The sequence below is a fragment of the Haliotis asinina genome, chromosome 13 (genome assembly GCF_037392515.1).
Source record: "Haliotis asinina isolate JCU_RB_2024 chromosome 13, JCU_Hal_asi_v2, whole genome shotgun sequence".
NCBI lineage: Eukaryota > Metazoa > Mollusca > Gastropoda > Lepetellida > Haliotidae > Haliotis > Haliotis asinina.
Window position 1 is genome coordinate 28592904 of NC_090292.1, and position 21285 is coordinate 28614188.

Consider the following 21285-nt stretch of genomic DNA (forward strand, 5'->3'; position numbering starts at 1 on the left):
CATAGCCTTTTGCACTGTCTGTGTAGAAAAGCGAGAGGACTTTGCTTTTAATAACATTTAGAGGTCTCACTGTCACACTTGTAATAGCTAATCAGCTGATCAAGGCAAACACAAGCTCCCTTGTCAGACACGGGTGAGGGAAGTGGCAACTGCTCAACTTCGTCATCATCAGCAGCATCACCATCCTAACACACTGCTTGGAGGATGTCAGTGTCATTCAAAGATTCGCCGGTCACTTCGTCAGTAATTATAGTGACCTACAAATTGACACGCCGACTTCTTTCTTGTTACGACACGTTGCGGCCCTCGGTAATTGCATGTGTAGACATACAGTGCTCAGCCATCCGGATATACGAGAGAAACCATGTACATAAATTGGTGTTTTGTATGTGAAAATGACTGTACGGTTACGGAAACCGGATTTCCAGATAAGTGAGTAATTTTACAATGTTGTGAATTGGTTTTAAGGAATTTTCGTTCGGAAGGCGAGTCTTCTGGATATTTGAGGTTCGGATAAACGGGGCATGACTGTAGTGCCTAGTATTCATCTGACGCTGTAATCAGAATCTGATTATTATTACCCCGGATAACCCAAGGCGCTCGAAGGTTATAGTCACATGACTTAATCTCACTGGATTATTAAGAAACTTAATAATCTAGATGAAGCAGTTGTATGGCTCCAGGGGACACTTGATGAACTTTCGTGAATACATTTGACCCATGACCATACTAGTGAGAACTGCTCATGCTGTTGATCACTGGATTGTCTAGTCCAGATTGCGATATAGCCGGAATATTACTGATCGTTGCGTTATACAAAACAAAACACTACTCATCTAAGCCCTAATTCTCCCACCAGCAGCTTGTAGGTTTCAAAGCGTATCTACATGATTTTTTCTTTATGTTTCAGCTACGGCAATTGCTGACAAATGCATTTGACGACCTCCTTGATGACGACATTTTGTCAGTGACGTCAGATGACTCTGTCAATGTCAGCGGATGCCAGGAGCTCACAGAAAGGTGAGGAGCTTCGTTTGCTGTTTGACTTTTTACAGCCATTATTTCACATTTATGTTTTAAGAAGTAGTTTGTTACATGTTGATGGTGGTCTCACCACATAATCTTGCTCTTGCGCTAGATATTATCTTGACCATGTAGGACAGAGGTTTTGAGGGAATTAATGGACATCAACGTAATGTGACGAAACTGATGGAGTTTGTGCTACTCATATTAGAGAAGTTGACTTAATGGTCATGAGGGCCCATGAAGGTCAAGGGTAGAATAGGCCTTCAGCAACCCATGTTTGCCATAAAAGGCGACTCAGCTTGTCGTAAGAGGCGAATAGCGGGATCAGGTGGTCAGGCTAGCAGACTTGGTTGGCACCTGCCCAATTGCGTAAATCGATGCTCGTGATGTTGATCCCTGAATTGTCTGGTCCAGAGTCGAATATTTACAGACCGCCGCCTTATAGCTGGAATATATGATCATGAGTGAATTGATAATGGTTTAAAATACTCCCCGTTCCACAAAGTGATCATGGCACCAAGATTATCGTAACTCTCATGGATGTTTATTGATAGCTTGACAAGGCTACAAGTTTGAGAAAGTGGTTTCAGGTGACAGTGTTTTTCATTCAGACGTACATCCCACATTTTGTACCCATTTTCTTTTGTCTGATGCCATTCAACTAATGTTTAAAATTTTTTCTTTTATATCTTGACTCATCAGTGGACGGACGCCTCGTAGAAAGAGAGCAAGTGGGCGAATCTCTGCAGCTAAGGCCAGTGGTCAGGAGTGGGGGTATCCCGTACCCCTAGCCAATGGCAGACGTGAACTGGGGTCACATGATCAAGATTACACACAGTCACATGGAGAGACGCCAAATTTCGGAGGAACATACAACCTTTCTTCCCAAGCTCCAGTACAAGATTATGGATCCAGTGAATACACAAATCCAGATTGTGTGACTGATTATAAAAGTCAAGGTTACCTGCAGTGGGGTGGCAGTGTGGAACACCTTGACCCTGGCAGAGGTCATATTGAGGTCACAGAGCAGGCTCAGAAGCATGAGCACATGCCAGGATTTCATTACCATCAGCCTTGCTTTGGCAACGACACTGAAAGAATGGATTCAATGGAGAATCGTATTATTATTGGTGTTGAGCGAGGGGAAACGGAAGGCGGGAATGAACATTTAAGAGCAGAAGCACAAAACCAGCTCTGGAGTCAGAATTATAACCAGCATTTCAGAGACGTCTACAGGGAAGATGACATCCCAGGGGGAGATAACTCTCACGAACAATTTCAAATTGGGGCCAGTACTTTCGCGAATACTCATCGACATCTTGATAATGAGATTCAGATTAACTTTGCAAATGGACAAACCCTTCCAGACAAAGCCTATGACTTTGGACCTGAATCAGGTCAGTTTTCGTTGAACAAAGAATCTCAACCAATAGAACCTCATTACAACCAAACCTACCACAGTTCCCTGGCATCAAATATTAATGAGGGTCTGACAAGACACATGACCCAGAGACAAGACGTTGGTGTTCCTCTTCAGGGTCCACCATCACCACGGAAACAGGATTACCCAGAATCCTACAAGGTTCAGTACAAAGCTCCTCAACCTGAGCAACCAATTTCATCAACCAATCAGATGCTGCCAGATTCAGCCAATCAGGAGAGTGCAGGGAATCATAGGGCCTTCCTGCAACAAGGTATGTTTAGTGTGAGATTTTCTAATCCACCTGAATAGCATCACATTTTCAATATGAATGTTACGGATTTGATTTATCAAAACTACCATGTTCATCTGATCATTGAAGAGTATTACCATCCATTTCATTCGCATAGTGAATCCAAATTTTGCTTGCCAGACAGGCTTCCTATGCCCAAAAGTTGCTAGTCCACAAAATAATGCACAAGCCCAAATTTTGAATAAAGAAACAAGCAAACGATAACACAGAGGTAAGCTGCAAATATGATGAAATTTAAGGATTGTGAACAAACATAACAGTTCCGACAGTGGACTTGCTTTGAGAACAATGCTTTGTAATCTGGTTGCAGTTGACTAAAATTACAATCTGCTGAATAAATATCTCTGTTACTTCAGTTCACAATAGTTTATGACTGAAACATTGTATTACATGGGCAGAAGCAGTCAATTTTATCAGACATTTTCCATTGAAAGTATAATGATAGAATGGGTATAAATTAAAATAAAAAATAGTAATAAAAAAGACCGATCCTGAGAAATTGTTGGTTGTCCTGAACAAAGAGAGGTAACTCATTGTAGCAGTGAACATAGTTACAGACAAAAGTTGTCTAATCTGGACTGTTTTACAGTCAAGACAAGTGACTCAGTACCAGGCCAGTCCATAATCGACAGATTCCACTATATTTGATTTCACTGACATGTTGTTGGAAGCTGAATTAAAATGCACACTCATGGTGGCCTGTGAAGATCTGTGGTAGAATAGGTCTTCAGCAACCCGTGCTTGCCATGAAAGACAATAATGCTTGTCGTAAGTGGCGACTAATGGGATCTGGTGATCAGACTCACTGATTTGGTTGACACATGTCATCGGTACCCAGTTGCTTAGATAGATGCTTATGCTGTTGATCACTAGATTGTCTGGTCCAGACTTGATTATTCACAGACTGCCACCATATAGCTGGAATATTTCTGAGTACATCTCAGCTCACTCACTCATTGTTATATGTGTATCTCTCGACAGACGGTGGAGAGGATGAGAGACAGCTAGGGCAGCTGCAAATCCTGTACAACGCCCGAGGTCGGCAGCTGGAGGACCTTCAAAGTGACCTCGAGACCCTCAAACAGGAGTCCGGCAGGGAGAACCGCATCCTCAAACACCAGCTCTCTCTGGCACAAGGTCTGTAGTTTCTAGGATCCTTTACACTGCATTTATTTTTAGCATAATTTAGAAACTTTTTTGATGTAAAATATATACATTTCAGAGACAAAATTCATTTCACAGAACAGATCTATGCTTTTCAGAAACATGTTTTCTTAAGACAAAATACCAGGGCCCTTATTTACGAAATGTTCATAGCCCTAAGAATTCTTAACTTTGATCGTAGCCAATGTGTTAAGAATGGACTTAAAAAGTTCGTAGGGCTACGAACGTTTTGAGAATGGCTAGCCTGTTACGTACAATGATACATTGCCATTTTACGTAAAGATTTGAGCCTTTATTTGAATGATTATTTGAATGATATGAATTTGATCATGTTCGTAATGAGATGTCTTGAAATACACAATAAAAAATCATGTCATTTCAAAATTATAATACATGGGAAATGTATGTGTTTGCTGATGTACATATGTGATTCAGTATTGATGGGTTATATAAGAGAGTAGTATGATAATTATTGATTCATGATGTTACACTACAGGAAGTAGGGTAAGAGACACAAAGATAAGGGCAATATTGATTGCCAAAATATACAGACAGATATTTTGAGTAACCTGTAGTTCTTTAAAATTCACTACAGTCTGTTATGGTGGACCGATGAATTGCAGTCTAACTGAAAAAAAACTATATGGTATTCAATGAAATACTAATCATAATGTAAACATCAGACCAACTCTGTGACTTTTTTTTTTTTTTTCAGAATTTTTGTCATAAAAATGAAAAGTTGTTTAACAAACCATCATTAAAACATTTACACAGTTCACTGTTTGTTACAAGATAGGAGTGCAGAGAAAGGGGCAACAAGGTGGATGTGAAACACGTGCACAAGTGCTGACAAAGTTATTTATTCATTTTACTGTGGTGTGCCATCTCCATTCTTTCTCGCACACCTGGCTGTCCCTCTCTTTAACTGGTCACTCTAAGTAAATTTACTCATTACACTCCACCACTGAGTCTAACAAACCCTAGTCGAAGGTCGCATCAGGTAACCTTGGAGCGAACCATGACTGTCCAATCAATAGCGAGATGGTTAAATTGATTTGACCAATCAGACAAAGGCTACTACTTAAGGATCGGAGGGACTTACAAAATAATCAGGTCACTGACACAGATCTCTACACAAGCAAAAATCCGCATATAACACAGTTATTTAACCTGCAGTATATACACCTTAGGGTTACAGTTGACATGGTTACCATTTTAATTAATTAATTAATATTTCCGCAAGATGACATCCTTGAATATTGCCAAAAACGCTGTTTTCAGCAACTGTTTACTCACCGTTGTCATGGTTGTATGTACGCCATGTGCGTCACCCAGAAGGAATTGTAGGCCAAATAGGATTTGGAATTGTTCGAGTACGAACCTTTTCAAGATAAAATGTTCAAAAGATATGTGCGAATGTCCTCTTTCATGATTTGGTAAGCTGTGTTCTGATTGGTCAATCTCAAAGGTTACCTGATGCGAACTCCCACAAGGTTTTGTAAGACTCAGAAGTGTAAATAAATATTAGTAAAGGTCAGACACTTTGTACATCCTTCCCAATAAGAATTATCATCACCCCCCTAGCCATAAATTATGACTGATCCCTTACGACATGAAAATTTGATTCTATCACTTAATCCTAATTGTGCAAGGGACATGTACAATGCCAGGAGAGTTAGCACTGCTAAACTTTTAGCATCAATGTAGAAGCTGAAAAATATTACATGTCAATGCATTGATGACTCAAACAGACATTTAATATTGCATGCAATAAAGATGTTTACCTTACTGGTCCGCCAGGTGCGAAAGAGGGCTTGGCATCCAGTTACCGCCAGTGTCAGGAGTTGCTGCAGGAAACTAAGGATGAAAATGCCCAGCTGCTGGGGAAACTACAGGCTGTGGAGGCACAGGTGGAGAGCCTCAACACTATCAGGGATGAGGTGAGATCATATGTATTGTATGCACTCACACATACACACACAGAGGCCCTGAAGGCACAGGTGGAGAGCCTCAACACTATCAGGGATGAGGTGAGATCATATGTATTGTATGCACTCACACATACACACACAGAGGCCCTGAAGGCACAGGTGGAGAGCCTCAACACTATCAGGGATGAGGTGAGATCATATGTATTGCATGCACACACACATACAAACACAGAGGCCCTGAAGGCACAGGTGGCGAGTCTCAACACTATCAAGGATGAGGTGGGATCAGACACTCGATATTTATCAATACACACACCACATAACAAATATTTCTGATGACATAAATACTTTATTCTTGAAATACATGGACAAATTCGTATAATTACAAATAATGACAAATTGGATGTAGCACTCCCGGATAGTTTAATCAGTGTCACATAACAAATACTTTAATTTTGACAAATAAACTTACTGGTGGATTATCGCATTGAGAAGACCGGATGCCCTCCATTTACGAATGATTGAATCCTTGTTTTTCTTCACACTGTCCAAGCTGGAAAGGATCCAACCGGCATGTAGAGGTTTCAATATACTAATGTGTAGATCAGCATGTTCATCACCCCCAGCCTTTAGATTCTTGGCAGCACAATCAGCATACAGTGAACTGTGTTTTCACAGCTGACTTAAACTCCGAATTAACAGACTGGTCCATTGGCTGCAGTTCGCCAGTGCAACCGGCTGGAACAAATTTGACAATGAAGTTCCGCTGCTTCAGCTTGCTCAAGAATGATTCACAACGATGTGCTACAAAAACGTCAAAGGTCAGCAGAGATTTTTGTTTCAGTGACAACTTGGGTTCTTTTTTCACAGTCTTGGTGTAAGGTCCAAGCACATTGTTAATATACTTGAGCATGCTTGATTCGTTGCTCCAGTGGTTTACGGAGTGAGTCACGTGCCAGGTTTCGGGGAATTTGACGTGGACGTGGCATCTATTAGTAAGTCCTTGGTAAATCAGCTGCTTATCTTCAAGGCCTACAATGCCCACTTGTTTTGATCCTTGAGTAGCTCATGTCCAGATCGGTACAACTTTGACTTTAGTTTGGTCAAAATTAATAACCAAATCCCATGGGATGTCATGTTTGGAGACAGGCCCCCCTACACCACTAGTGCACTGTTCCTTCTGTTCGGCAAAGTTGTCAGGCAATTTTCTAGCTGCTTTCGTACCTTTATGTTTGACAAAGCCTGCTCTCATTAAGAAAGATTCTGCCCATGTTTTTCGTAAGGAAATGGTGACTCCTTTTTCAGCAAGACGTGACCTATTTTCAAGAGAAACAATACCCTTAGCAGTAACCAAAATAATATTGTAATTGACAATGCCCCCCCATAGTCACGAATGGCAGTCACATGTTCTTTCACAAATTTGTCTAATTCTCCAAACAAGAGGGGGCGGCCACATTGTTTGGGCACTAATTCTTCGACATCAGCAGTCTTGTTTTCTTTCTTCTTAGCAAGGTAAGCCTTCTTCATGAATCTGACGGAGCTTTCCCCAATGTTCGTGTTCAAACAGAACTGAAGTGCCTGGCAGCCCAGGTATTTCTGTTGGCAGTCGCATACAATCTTGGCTCTTGTGGTTAGAGAGAAATTACTATTTTCTCGTTTTCGCTTGACACCACGTTTAGTAATGGTTGTGTCATGGCTACCGCTATTTAAACTTTCTTCAGTGGTCTGGTTAACAGCTTCCATCCTCTTGGCCTTCTCTGGTGTCGAGGCCTTCGAGCGATCTGGTAGCCCAATCTCTCCACACCTCTGTATAGTTACAAAGTTCCACATTTCGATGTTGTGAGAGATGGCCAATCTACCATTCATAGTCACATGCTGATGACACTGAGTTGATACTGTTCAGATCAAAGGAATTAACAAGAAGCGATGTAGTTTAAGGTTACAATGCTGGTTTTGCAAAGGCTCCTACTCTTGCAAAAATAATAGTCGCAGAACAGGCTGGGTGTACATTGATGCAAAATTTTCAAGGTGCAGAATATTTCCTGGTAACTTTCATCTGCAAGATTTTTGTTGGTAAGGGCATGCAAATTCTGACCAATGAAGAGGAATTAGGTAACTAATTGATATAATATTTTGTACAATCTCAAAGCACTCAGTTGCTTTCTCATATGTGTAGGGAGGGGGCCTTCTGGGTAAAGCATTCGTTTGTCACGCTGAGGACCCGGGTTTGATTCTCCACATGGGTACTATGTGTTAAGCTCATTTCAGATGTTCTCTGCCATGGTATTGCTGGAACATTACTAAAAGCAGAGCGAAATTGTACTCGCTCAATTATGTTCTCTGCTTCATAGGGAGTATACATTCCCAACTGCAAGAAGGGTTTCCTTTTCAATCTCATTCTACCAGGTACCCAGTTACCCATACCAGTGAAAATACTGTACTGTATCTGAGTTGAGGTGTGTTCTTATTTTCAGTATGTGAAGAAACTGCAGACGACCGAAACGACCATCGAGAACTTAACCCATGAGTTGTCGAACCTGCAGCAGTCTGACAGCCTGGCCCGGGCTCGCAATCAGCATGAGGCGGTGGTGAACAGCATGCAGCAGAAGTTTGACAAGGAGGTCCTGGACTTAAAGGAAAAGCTGGACATAGCCAATGAAACCATTAACCAAAAGGTAGCTATGGTCTCACTTCAACCAGGGTAGTGGTTGAAGTCGCCACTTGCCACGCTGAAAACCAAAGTTTGATTCTCTAAATGGGTGCAACGCCTGATGCCCTTTTGTAGTGTGCCCCTTGGAGATCTTGCTGAAATGTTGCTAAAAGTAGTGTTGGTTGAAAGGTTGGTGTTGATTTCTAGTAGGCATGAAAGTCTTGGCTGAAGTAGCTGTATTGAAAAGAAAAAGAAAAAAGTTACTTCATATCCAAAACGTGCCCATATTTTTTGTTAAATAATTAAATCGAAATCACACCACATTTCTGTAAACATAAATAATGCATTTCACTCAACATTACCAACTATGAGCCCTCTTGAACGCTACCATACAATTTATTCTCCCAAAATGTACATATTTAGATTACAATATTAAATTTGAAAGAACAAATGAAAGTATCAATGCAACTTTGTATTAAATCAAGTCTTGCTTCTTCTACCAGGGATAGAATACTCCTTCAGCAACCCATGCTTGCCATAAAAGGCGACCATGCTTGTCGTAAGAGGCGACTAACGGAATCGGGTGGTCAGGCTTGCTGACATGGTTGAAACATGTCATCGGTTCCCAATTGCGCAGATCCATGCTCATGTTGTTCATCACTGGATTGTCTGGTCCATACTCCATTATTCACAGACCGCCACTATATAGCTGAAATATTGCTGAGTGCGGCATAAAGCTAAACTCGCACACTCACTCACTCTTCTACCAGGTGAACATTACTTCAAGCAAACCCTAGTATTCGCCCTTGGAGCGCTCTTTGAACCATAACTATGAGGGTGGCCTTGTGGTTAGCATGTTTACCTATCACACTGAAAATCCTGGTTTGATTCCTAACCCAGGAACAATGTCCCCAGACATAATATTGTTTGAATACTGCTAGAAACAGCATGAGAAAAAAAGCTCTCTCTCACTACAAGCAAATGCATTCCAGTTTGTGAATTAGTCATACTACTGTATGACAACTTGTAAATAATGAAATCTGGATCAGTGACAATGGTTTTAGACTTAGAACACTAAATTGATATGGGTTTGGGCATATACAGTGAAAGCTGTCTAAACCAGCACTCATTGGGGTAAATAATCCAGTTTAGAGAATGTGCCAGATTGAAGAGCTGATTATAAATGTACAAGTCACAAATGGGACTGAGATTTTATTCCGGTGTTGACAACTTGCCGGATTGGAGAAATGCTGGTTTTGAGAGTTTCCACTGTTGGTGTTATCAAGGATTTTTGTTGCCCTTTGGAAGGCATGAGCAAATACACATCAATAGAATGAATTACGAAAATGCACCACACCAATGAACGTGTGGGTATCATACACACTTCTCTTGAAGTCGAACATACACGAATTGTCACCACCATCGATGGGTATAAGAGTTACTCAAAAGTTGGGTTTGTTGCTTCCTGCTTGACAATACCACGTTTAACTCATATTGAAAGAAAGGAGACCGTCAAACGTTTGTCCCAAATGTCTTTTCAACAAAAAAATAACCACAATTTAGCATCTGCAGCATTGATACAATGCTACTACACAGACCCTAAATGACCCTCCCTGGAGCCGTCATCCAAATGGCACCATCCATCAACAAGATTGGCACATTTCTTGGCAACACCAGCAAGATTCATTCTTGTCAAAACCTTTACCTTTCAAAAACTGGCATCAGTCTTGGTAGTCAATGAATTGTCTTCACTCAATTTTTGTCTGCCTGACCCTGTTTGTAATTCTTGTATTTAGTATTGAAAATTACATAAATCTATTTATACTTGACTTGCTTTACTTTTGCATGCGAGTATATATATACAATGTCCCATACTGCTAAGTGCAGTAACACTATCAATACAGGCATATGACCTGACTGTCTGATCCTTCTATACAGCCTTACAACCATCACAGTTTGCTTTTAAACAAGTCTGTCAAATACGATATTTTCACTTTGCACAAGTTAAAGGACAATTCATTTCTAGCTTTGCAAAGCGTTCGTTTCAGATGATAGCCGCACATTTAGTTATATCAGTGATGATGATGATGATGATGATGATGATGATGATGATGATGATGATTTCAGAATTCTGAAATCACCTCCTTGCGTCAGCAGCTGAGTGAACTGACCCAGGTCAGTGAGAAGTCTCAGATATCAAGAGCAGAGACAATCAACCGACTGACCCAGAGCCTGGAGGAGAGTCAGAGACGATGTCAGTCGCTGTTGGAAACAGGTGGGTCATGGTCACACAATACTACTCATGGAGTGATCTAGGATTCAGCACAGCACACCCTTGGAAGGGAAAAAATGGCATTTTGTTCAATACTGGATTGTCCAAAGTGAATGTTTTAAAAAATTTAGAGGTATTTTATCTTTGAATCCAATAATCTTATGGTCAAGGTCAGACAACAGCATTCACTTAATGAAATATCAGTTTCAGCACAGAGTGTTCATGGAAGGGAAATAGGGATAAATCATCATTTTGTTAAACATCTTGGATTGTCATTTACATTATTATTTTCTAAAATTTAGAGGTATGTTATCTTTAAATGCAACAGTGCCTGTTCCGGAATTTATAAAGGATTCAACATGGCGGCAAGATGTTAAAAATGATGTGTTTAGTTCTTAAACTTGGGATCAAACATTGTCCTATGAGTTCACATAGATAAATTCTTTATATTAGTACAAGGGGGTTCGTGTAGCCTTGTACTTAAAGTGTTCGCTTGTCATTCTGAAGACCTGGTTTCAAATCCCCACATGAGGATAATGTGTGAGGCCTGTTTCAGGTGTCCCCCACCGTGATATTGCTGCAGTATTGCTGAAAGTTTCATGAAACCATATTCAGTGAGTCAGTTAATCGGTCTGTCCATCCGTCATTATATCCGTCGTGATATCCGTCATATTAGCACAAGAAATAGCATTGAATGTAGTGGAGAGTCTTGTATGTTTTAAAAGTTTTTTTCATGGATGTGATGATGTTGATGGAATCAGTTGTACAGAAACAGTGATCGAAATAACGGCCTGCTCGACTGCCCGCGGCCGGTAAATTTTGAGTCGGGCTGCCTGGAAATTCTTTCCTCAGATTGTCTTGCTAAAATTTTTAAGATTGACCTACTTTCAGTTCACTCTCAGGACGATCATTCCATTTTAATTGTCTTGTCATACTTTGATTTAAGAAAGGTGAATGAAAGCTCCGAGCATATTCCATAATTATACAACTCTTCAGCCAGTGAAGATAGCAATAGGACACTAAAAGTGGCTGGCTTAGTAAGCAGCGCTATGATTGGACATCTGTAGTCACATGGTTCATTAAGAACCAATCAAAGAGATGGTTACTTAAAGGTGGGCAGGCAACATTTATGGGCCACCAGCCCGGCTGTCAAGTTGAGTTGAAAAATTATTTCAGTCACTGCTTACCTCACACATAAATGTCACCGTGTGATTGGCTGAGCATTCTTGCATTATTTTCGATGCACCCCGTGTACAAGCAAGGTGTACTGCATTACACACCCATTGCTAATAGCAACTCATTTGGTACTTTGTGGTAGTTACCTTGAACAAAATTGCAACACGCATGATGCACGGAAATTACCGATGTTTTATGAATGCAAATCGATGGAAGGGAGATAACTCTAAATCTATTTCTCTTGTGTCGTCCGCCATATCTAGCGATGGCTACGAAAAAATTTGCCTCTCATTTCAATAAATAAATTTTGACAAAACATTCAAATGTAGTTCGTGTGAATATTAATACAGGGAATTACATCAAGGTGACTTTACAACGACAATTCCTATGTGAAAAAACAGCAAGTTGCAAGATTAGAATCGTTTGATTCACAGAGGTTGGCTGAAGTGTATGATCCGATTCTAAGCTGCAAACAGTTCAAAATTAACATTGAAGCGATTACAGGATGCCATTTAGAAAGTGGTCAAATGCAACATATGTCATATTTATAATTTCACTCTCTCAGTAAAGTACAAATTCTAGTACTTCTTTGGGATTGAGTCCCATCGGGGATTAGAACCTGCACCTTCAGAGTCAGGCACCTAATCGCCAGCACACAAAGTCAGCCGCCTAGCCCGCTCAGCCACCGCGACTTCCAAAGGAATGAAAGTCGGACAACTGGTAGTCTAGAAGGCGTACTTTGTGTACCCCTCTGATAAGTGTGAACTGGCACGGCTCCCACGGCTCAGTGAACATATACAGACATTGAGGGTACCTCAACCCATGGTTACTGAGGGACCAGTGAACAACTTATGATATGTACCCTGTGTCAGTGATGTCAAGGTGGCAATATTAATAAAACACATACCATCTGTTACTGAGTTGTTCTCATTGTTCAGCTCTGATAGATTGATGGAAAGTCATTTTTTACTTGGCCTGTCCTTAAGATGTTGTGAGGCCGGAGTTTGGTGGTGTGAATTTTTTTAATGGTAACTTCTTTGAAAGTCATTTTAGAGGTTTATAGGTGAAGGAAAACCAATTTCTATAGATAGTCAACGTCTTGTTACAGTTAGTTCAGTGTCGATCTAGGTACTCAACACCATTAACAAGCAAGTCGACTATCCATAGACCTTGGCTTTCCTCAATTTTACTGATACTGAGAGTGTACAGAGTTATACTCCTTCTGCAGGCTGAAATCAAATACAGGACTGCATTGTAGTGTTTCTGCTAACTTTTAAGTGAGTCATCATTCGCAAAATTCCTATAGACTTGCAAGCATAATTAATATTAATTTTGTTTTGTTCAAATTGTTTTCAATACTTATCTACCAGCTGGGGAAACCATCTCAGCTACATACACATAATTCCCACTTATTTTTCTAATAATTATTACAAAAACCGCAACTATGTTAACGACATGTATTAGGCATACTAACCAGGGAAGAGATGAAAATTAAGTTGAACTTTTAGTACTTAATCAGGGATCATCAGGTAATCAGCAGAAAGATTGTGTACACATCGCTGAAAATCATTTCCAAAATGTTTGTAAAATATCAAAGTAAAATGACTTTTTACTCAATTAATGAAAACTATTCTTGCAACAGTTAATTAACATAGGGAAATTGCACTGTGACTCACTTATGACCAACTATTGTACTTCCATAGTGATGCTAATCTCACAAGATGAGTTTGTTTTGTAGCTTCATCTCAGGAGGTTAGCGAGTTGAAGATATCACTGAAGCAGATGACAGCGTCACAGAAGATGTCGTCAGAAATGTGTGATACACTCCAGGTATGTGCACAGGAGTTCCTACCAAGATCAACTTCCCTCAAAGTGAGTCATACCACTAACCGATATGCTACTTCTTGGTCCCTGTCTGGTGCTTGGCACTACTCACATAACCCTTCACATACCATCTGTTCTCCATCCACAACCCTATAATCATGTTCCAGTGTTGTACGTATTCCCCTATGAACACCATCCTCGATATCTCCAGGGTATACGTTCCAATAAGTCTCCACTATACCCTGGATGCATCGACGACTCAAAAATTTTACTACCTCCCTTTGCTGGCTCCGCATTCTGATAGTAGCCAATCAGCTAAGCCGCTGTTACAACTGATCTTGCCAGTGTCAACAAAGACAACAGTCTCTGATGCGAAGGTTTGTTTGTAGTGCGACTCTGATTTGGGGGAAATCATACAGACACATTGATAAATTCAGAGGCCCTGTGCATGGTTTGTGTTGTTAAGTGTAATTGGTTAGATAATTTAAAAAGCGAAAGTGAGTTGTGATTGGTTCACTCAACTTCCCAGCTTATACACCTGATTGAACAAAAAAGCCAGCCAAGGGAGGTAATAAATTCGTCAGACAGAGCCGCAGATGCATCCAGGGTATAATGGAGATTTATCAGAATGTATACCCTGGAGATATCGAGGATGTATCAACACCAGCCAGCTCCCATCCACGTGGCTCCCATCACTGTGCAGATAAACGATATGCAAGATGCGGTAGTGAATAATTTAGAAAACGTAACAGGTATGCACCACAGCAATTATGCATGGTTTTAGAATCATTTACAGACATATTTATCTGAAATGTATTGTTTTATTATTTATTGGCCTGTATAGACAAGTACAATAGTTATGTTGTGCATATATAAGACCAAACACAAGATTAATGGTACTCCATTGAATTCCATTCAGTATTCAAAATGTACTCTTAAGGTTATCCAGTGTTCCTGTCGTGAAAAAATAAAGAGTACTGCTTCTGATGTTTAATAATTATCTGGAGCCCAGCTCACCTACTTCCATACCCATCTGACTGACTAGCTTTCATTGACCCGTGAAGGTCCCGGGGTAAAATTGGCCTTCAGCAACCCATGCTTGGCATCAAAAGCGACTATGCTTGTCGTAAGAGGCGACTAACGGGATCGAGTGGTCAGGCTTGTTGACTTGGTTGCCACATGTCATCGGTTCCCAGTTGTGCAGATTGATGCTCATGTGCTTGATCACTGGATTGTCTGGTCCAGACTCCATTATTTACAGACCGCTGGAATATTGCTGAGTGAGCATAAAACTCACTCACACTTAACTGCCCCCTTCCCTGATCTTGTTGCTGCAGAATGAGGTAAAAGAGCTAAAGGAACAACTGTCAATGTACGAGTCCGCCTCCACCCTTGGAATCTTCTCCAACACCCAGACACGCAGTGGACTCGGTGACGACTCCATGACTGACCTTGGCATTCGGAAAACACTTGACTTCAGCACTCCAAGGTCACAAGCAAAGTATGTAGAACATATATTATCTTACCTTCATGTGACTGCATTTGCAGTTGACTGAGCGAGTGTGGTTTTGTGCTGCTCTTAGCACAATTTAATTTAATTTAATCATTCCTTTGGAGAAGACACAATTTTGAGCCAGTCATTGAGTGAGCTGACAATGCCAGCTTTGATTTGCAGGTTTGATGGGAGCCAGTCATCAAGCGAGCTAATCACGAATCTGAAGGTTGAGCTGGAGAGATGCTTGACCAGTAACAGACAGAAGAGGTCACAGATCAGCAAGATCCAAGAGGAGCTGAAGGATTACAAGAAGGAGGTCAAGGCCTTAAGGGGAGAAAACTCTCAGCTGGAAAAACTCACAGGAGAACAGAAGGTTAGAATATTATTGAATAGTCAAACAAATATACAGACCCCTTTTGGCTGTCCAAAGGAAATTTGTGTTGATGATCCTAGATGCTTGGAGGTCATTTGTATTGTGAGATATATGCAGTTGTGTCATTAAAAATGCAAATTGGATAAAAAACCATTACACCTATTTTCATGCAAATCCAGCTGAGTTGGCATTGTTGTAACAATTGAGATTGGATACCTCTGATTGGCCAATCAAAATGACTGAATTCATAATTCTGTGATGTGATTGGATGATGAAGTTGACTATTTCCCCAATTCATACTTGGATGTTACTTTTGTTTGTGACAGACGAAGCTGCAAGACTTCGAGGAACTGCTGCAGCCAGGGCAGAAGATAAGCGCGGTTGAGGCGAGGCTGCGCAAAGATATCGAAAATCTTACCCGTGAGAAGACAGCTATATTAGAGGATAATGAGGTAAAAGGAAGTAAAAGGCAATGTTGATTCACCTCAAATTTAACAGTGTCTGAATATACCATAGGTACTGTGTCTGAAATTAAGGATGTTCCTTGTTCCTATTTTACAATGTGATCTTGAATGCCAGGGTGATTGTAACTCACACACTTTCACAGAGTTGCATCTAGGCAACATAATTGTATACTTTGCTCAGTTTCAGTTACTAAACCCCTATTTTTATTTTTGATGAATCACATGTCACTCAAAATTAATGTTAAGCAGGCACTTTTGTTATAATGAAGTGAAATCTGTATAATTTTTCTCACCATAAAATATGGTTAAAGTAAGTATCAAAGATTCAAAATGAAAGTCAAACATATTTCGGTAAAAAACAAGCCTTAAAGTAGATATACTCTAGACATCTGTGAAGAATTAATAGTCCTGAGTGGCTGTCAGATATCATGTCTCAATTGATACCCACATTTGAAAAGCTGTTGAGTTGCCAACCCACATATGGTAATTCCTACATGCAACACTGCATAGGCTTGCAGCAATTGTTTTGTTATCGCTAAGTGGACACACTGGAAGAATGTTGTTCCTCTCTGTATTCAGTATTGTGCACAACTGAAATAGGTGAATGTGGTTTTGACCAAATGTCCACAAGAGATAATGATTGGACAACGTCATCTTAAGGCCAAACACTTAGTTATAATGGCATGGAACCTGGCTCTGTTGTATGTTCTTACATTTCAAGTATTTTAAGAAATTGAATTCAAAATGTTTTTCATCTCTTGGGTATGTGATGTCTAATGTGCTTTTTATTATATAAACTGTGTTGCAAAATATTCTGAAAGGAAATTTTCTTGAATGGCTTGTCAGTTGTATTACCCTCGAAACCCTAACTTGCTTTGTTCAAGGGAGATAACTTGTGTTTCAGGAGTTGAAAAAGAGGCTGGAGGAAGTGGGTGCTAATGACGAGCGATTGACGGAGATCAACCAGGAGCTGACAAATCAGATTTCTCAGATGGTGCGAGACTACGACCATGACAAGAGAGATGCCCTCGAGAGGTGGGACATTGGGGACATTATCTTGGGGGACATGGGGGACATTATCTTGGGGGACATGGGGGACTGCTTGCAAACTGATGATTGTGAATTGAGTTATCTAGCTACAGGTACTGATATGACCAGGATTGTCAGTGCTGGCAGGAGTGATAGATTATGTTGATAGTGCAAATAAATGTTTGTTATTTGTAGATCAAATGGACCCATGAAGGTCCGGGGTAGAATAGGCCTTCAGAAACCCATGCTTGCCATAAAAGGCGACTATGCTGAAAAAGAGGCTGGAGGAAGTGGGTGCTAATGACGAGCGATTGACGGAGATCAACCAGGAGCTGACAAATCAGATTTCTCAGATGGTGCGAGACTACGACCATGACAAGAGAGATGCCCTCGAGAGGTGGGACATTGGGGACATTATCTTGGGGGACATGGGGGACATTATCTTGGGGGACATGGGGGACTGCTTGCAAACTGATGATTGTGAATTGAGTTATCTAGCTACAGGTACTGATATGACCAGGATTGTCAGTGCTGGCAGGAGTGATAGATTATGTTGATAGTGCAAATAAATGTTTGTTATTTGTAGATGAAATGGACCCATGAAGGTCCGGGGTAGAATAGGCCTTCAGAAACCCATGCTTGCCATAAAAGGCGACTATGCTTGTTATAAGAGGCGACTAACAGGATCGAGTGGTCAGGCTCACTGGCTTGGTTGGCTCATGTCATTGGTTCCCAGATCAATGCTCATGCTGTTGATCACTGGATTGTCTGGTCCAGACTCGATTATTTACAGACAGCCACCATATAGCTGGACTATTGCTGAATGCTGGACTAAAACTGAACTCACTAACTCACTCATTCATGTATGTGTGAGCAGGTGCAGGTTCTCAAATAACTCACTCACTTTTGTGTTTTTGCAGGTGTCAACGGACGTGTGACCAGGTACATGAAGACGCCCGAGATATGTTGAGACAAGAGTTAGAGACCAAGTTCAGTGTTGAGAGAGCACAGATCGTCACCAAATATGAGACAGAAATTGCTAAGATAAGGTAGAGTGGTAATGTCAACTGTTCCTGATCTAATATATTTGCTTTATGGCATGAGTTCATGGTCACTCACCAGTGACTGGGTATAGAAAAGACTGATGCCAGTTCTATTTGATTCTGTTTCAACTTGACTGTGCAACACTATGTTTCAACATGCTTGATCAAAATATTCTACTGATGATATTTGTGTTGTGTGTAGGTGGTGTTGTCTTTTGTTGTGTACAGGTCCAAGTAATGATGCTGAGTTGTTTACAGACCAAGTGATGATGCTGAGTTGTTTACAGGACCAAGTGATGATGCTGAGCTGTTTACAGACCAAGTGATGATGCTGAGTTGTTTGCAGGTACAAGTGGTGATATTTGTGTTGTGTGTAGGTGGTGAAGTCTTTTGTTGCATACAGGTCAAAGTGATGATGCTGAGTTGTTTGCAGGTACAAGTGGTGATGTTTTTTGTTGTGTACAGGTCCAAGTGATGATGCTGAATTGTTTACAGGTACAAGTGGTGATGATTTTGTTGTGTACAGGTCCAAGTGATGATGTTTGTGTTGTATACAGGTCCGATCTAATGGCAGCCCAGCAGGAACTGGACAGTGTGAAGGACCTGTATGTGAGGACAAGTGAGGAGAGGACAGAACTGGAGGATGTCCTCACTAGACAGTTTGAAGAAAAGAAGGAGAATGAAATGAAGATTGTGAGTCAGTTTTCAAAACTGCTGTCTGCTGTCCTATAGAATTACTGCCTTCTGCCTCCGTATCTAAATCTAGGCAGGACTACTTCTGCTGGACACGTATTAGATGAGCCTGCACAGTAAACGCCTTTGTGCCAAGTAGGTGGGGCAGGGAATGTAGACAAATACACATGGCTGCTACAGGTACATGAGGTAGATTGACGATTAATCACGTGCAAAACGCGCTGACCATGGCGTGAACTCAATGCTGCTTCTATTTAACACATGTCCAGTAGTATGATATAACAATCAAAACACAATTGGCACTAGGAAATTTAACTTTTCAATATTTAGACGACAGCCTGTTTCCCTCATGTTTCAAATGGAATGTTCTGGAGGGCGTACCCGTAGATGCGAATTGGGGTCATTTGTCAAGTCTTGGCTCATCTAATAGCCTCTGACCTTGTTGTATCGCGGTACTTGACATATCCGTAATCGGAAAAGAAATTCTGATCTTACGGGGTCTATTTTATTGTAAAATCCAATCAACATGACATTTAATCAACACAAGACGAACAGAGACGATTAACATTTACCAAAAGAGAGAACTCCATCGTATCGTGGTAAACAATAAAATTTATTCCCCAGGAGATAAATATACATCATGACATCACTTCTGCTTTATTTTGGGCAACAAGGATATGCAGACGACGTAGTTCAGATGGAGTGGGAGGGTCAAATATGAACTGTAAATATTATTGCAAGTATTTCATGGATGGGGGTCAGCCAGATTCCAGAGTTTAATGTTGATAATTCTGCTTGATAAAACTTACAGGGATTCGATACATCATGACGGTTTAAGAAAAGTAAACAAGATACTGATCTTAGGCTGTTGATTTACATAAATAATCACCTCTAAAAGGCATGTCTAGTGCGTAAAAATGGAAATACTGATTTGCCGCGCTAGAACAAGGTCCGAGTATGCTTGTCAAGCAGTATACCACCAGTAAAGATGTGAGTTGGGACACAGAGAGGAGCACTCCTTCATTCATTCATTCACACATCACTTAGGACGACAAATGGCTAATATGCTTCTGTGTGTGAGGTGTGTGTCAGTGGTCTGTAAATCATTGAGTCTGGACCAGACAGTCCAGTGATCAGCAGTATGAACATCAATCGGTGCAACTGGGATACGATGACGTGTCTACCTAGTCAGAGAGCCTGGCTACCCAATCTGGTTAGTCGCCTCTTATGACAGCATGGGTTACTGGAGATCACTTTTAACCCTGATCTTCATGGGTAATGTGGTCGTGTGTGGTCCTGTGCATAGAGGTCACAAATCGGATGAAGTTCAACAACATTGGGCACAGAGAGTCCTTGGATGGCCTCACAATTGGCTTGGATTGTCCAAGATAATAATGAACACTTTGAGCAGGATATGTGGTCTGGAAAAGGATTGTTATAATATATTCTCAGTATTATTATTACGTATGATTGCGATACAGTATGTGATCTGCTATTACACAAACAGTAGATTATTTGTAAATGTCAGATCCCTGCAGGCCAGAAGCCCCTTCTATGAAGGTGTTTGTTTTGTTGTAGTTGCGAGATGAGCTAGAGAAGGAGAAGCAAGAGGAGATGGAAAGACAGATTGAGCAGCTGGACTTCAAACGTGGGGAGATCCGTGCTCAAATCATGGATAAGGTCAAGGTCACTCAAGAGGAAGAGTTCAAACAGAGGCTTGAGGCTGAGGTAGGTGTGGAACTCGTGCATAAAGATTGTTTATTTCCGAAGGTTGCTTCAACTTCATGATGGCTAGGTCCCATGTATGGTCGAAAACAATTAACCTTGGTTCTCAACCATCACAGCTGTATCAAAAATCCTGCCGCATGTCCCATTTTATTTCCTTTTTTTTTAAAAAAAGGAGTAAATATGCCGCATCTCAAACACAGTGGAATGCATCAATATTCAAATACCTCTATCCAACAGTCTGATCCTTTTACTTCCCCTACACATGCACTTCATTACTGCACAGCTTGTGTTGTGATCCTGCCACATTTTCGCGTGTTTTTCAACTTGGACTGAGTCAAGTGTGTTGTGATATGACAAAAATCAAATCTTCACGATATTTTTTTTTCCATTCTCTTTTTGACATGTTGTCGTCAAAAATGTGTTCCTTTTAATTGCCTTGACTTTGACAGCTTGCAAAGGCTCGTGTTGATTGGCTGGAACAGCAGGACACTGAGCATGTGCGACAGGAAGTAAGGCAGGCAGTGGAAAAGGAGATGGCTCTCAAACATGAGACAGCAATGGAGGACACGCTTCAGGAGAAGATTGAACAAGGTGAGTGTTTTTTATGACAAGGATCAGGAAATGTTATCCATAAATCTGACATATATACAGACCCAATGAACATCCAAATTAGAATTGGTCTTC

At 40.8% G+C, this 21285-nt stretch overlaps 1 protein-coding gene across 1 annotated transcript in view; it reads left to right on the forward strand.

The window, feature by feature from the left end:
* LOC137259491 (centrosomal protein of 152 kDa-like) overlaps positions 1 to 21285 on the forward strand; it is a 57905-nt gene that overhangs the window by 20580 nt on the left and 16040 nt on the right. Inside the window, exons 3-17 of the mRNA XM_067797133.1 lie at positions 911 to 1020; positions 1729 to 2720; positions 3741 to 3896; positions 5724 to 5863; positions 8329 to 8529; positions 10632 to 10779; positions 13691 to 13782; positions 15114 to 15277; positions 15452 to 15644; positions 15971 to 16096; positions 17013 to 17143; positions 18058 to 18186; positions 18738 to 18873; positions 20452 to 20601; positions 21051 to 21192. Coding sequence (XP_067653234.1) covers positions 911 to 1020; positions 1729 to 2720; positions 3741 to 3896; positions 5724 to 5863; positions 8329 to 8529; positions 10632 to 10779; positions 13691 to 13782; positions 15114 to 15277; positions 15452 to 15644; positions 15971 to 16096; positions 17013 to 17143; positions 18058 to 18186; positions 18738 to 18873; positions 20452 to 20601; positions 21051 to 21192 — 3010 coding nt within the window. The remainder of the gene's footprint in view (positions 1 to 910; positions 1021 to 1728; positions 2721 to 3740; positions 3897 to 5723; positions 5864 to 8328; positions 8530 to 10631; positions 10780 to 13690; positions 13783 to 15113; positions 15278 to 15451; positions 15645 to 15970; positions 16097 to 17012; positions 17144 to 18057; positions 18187 to 18737; positions 18874 to 20451; positions 20602 to 21050; positions 21193 to 21285) is intronic.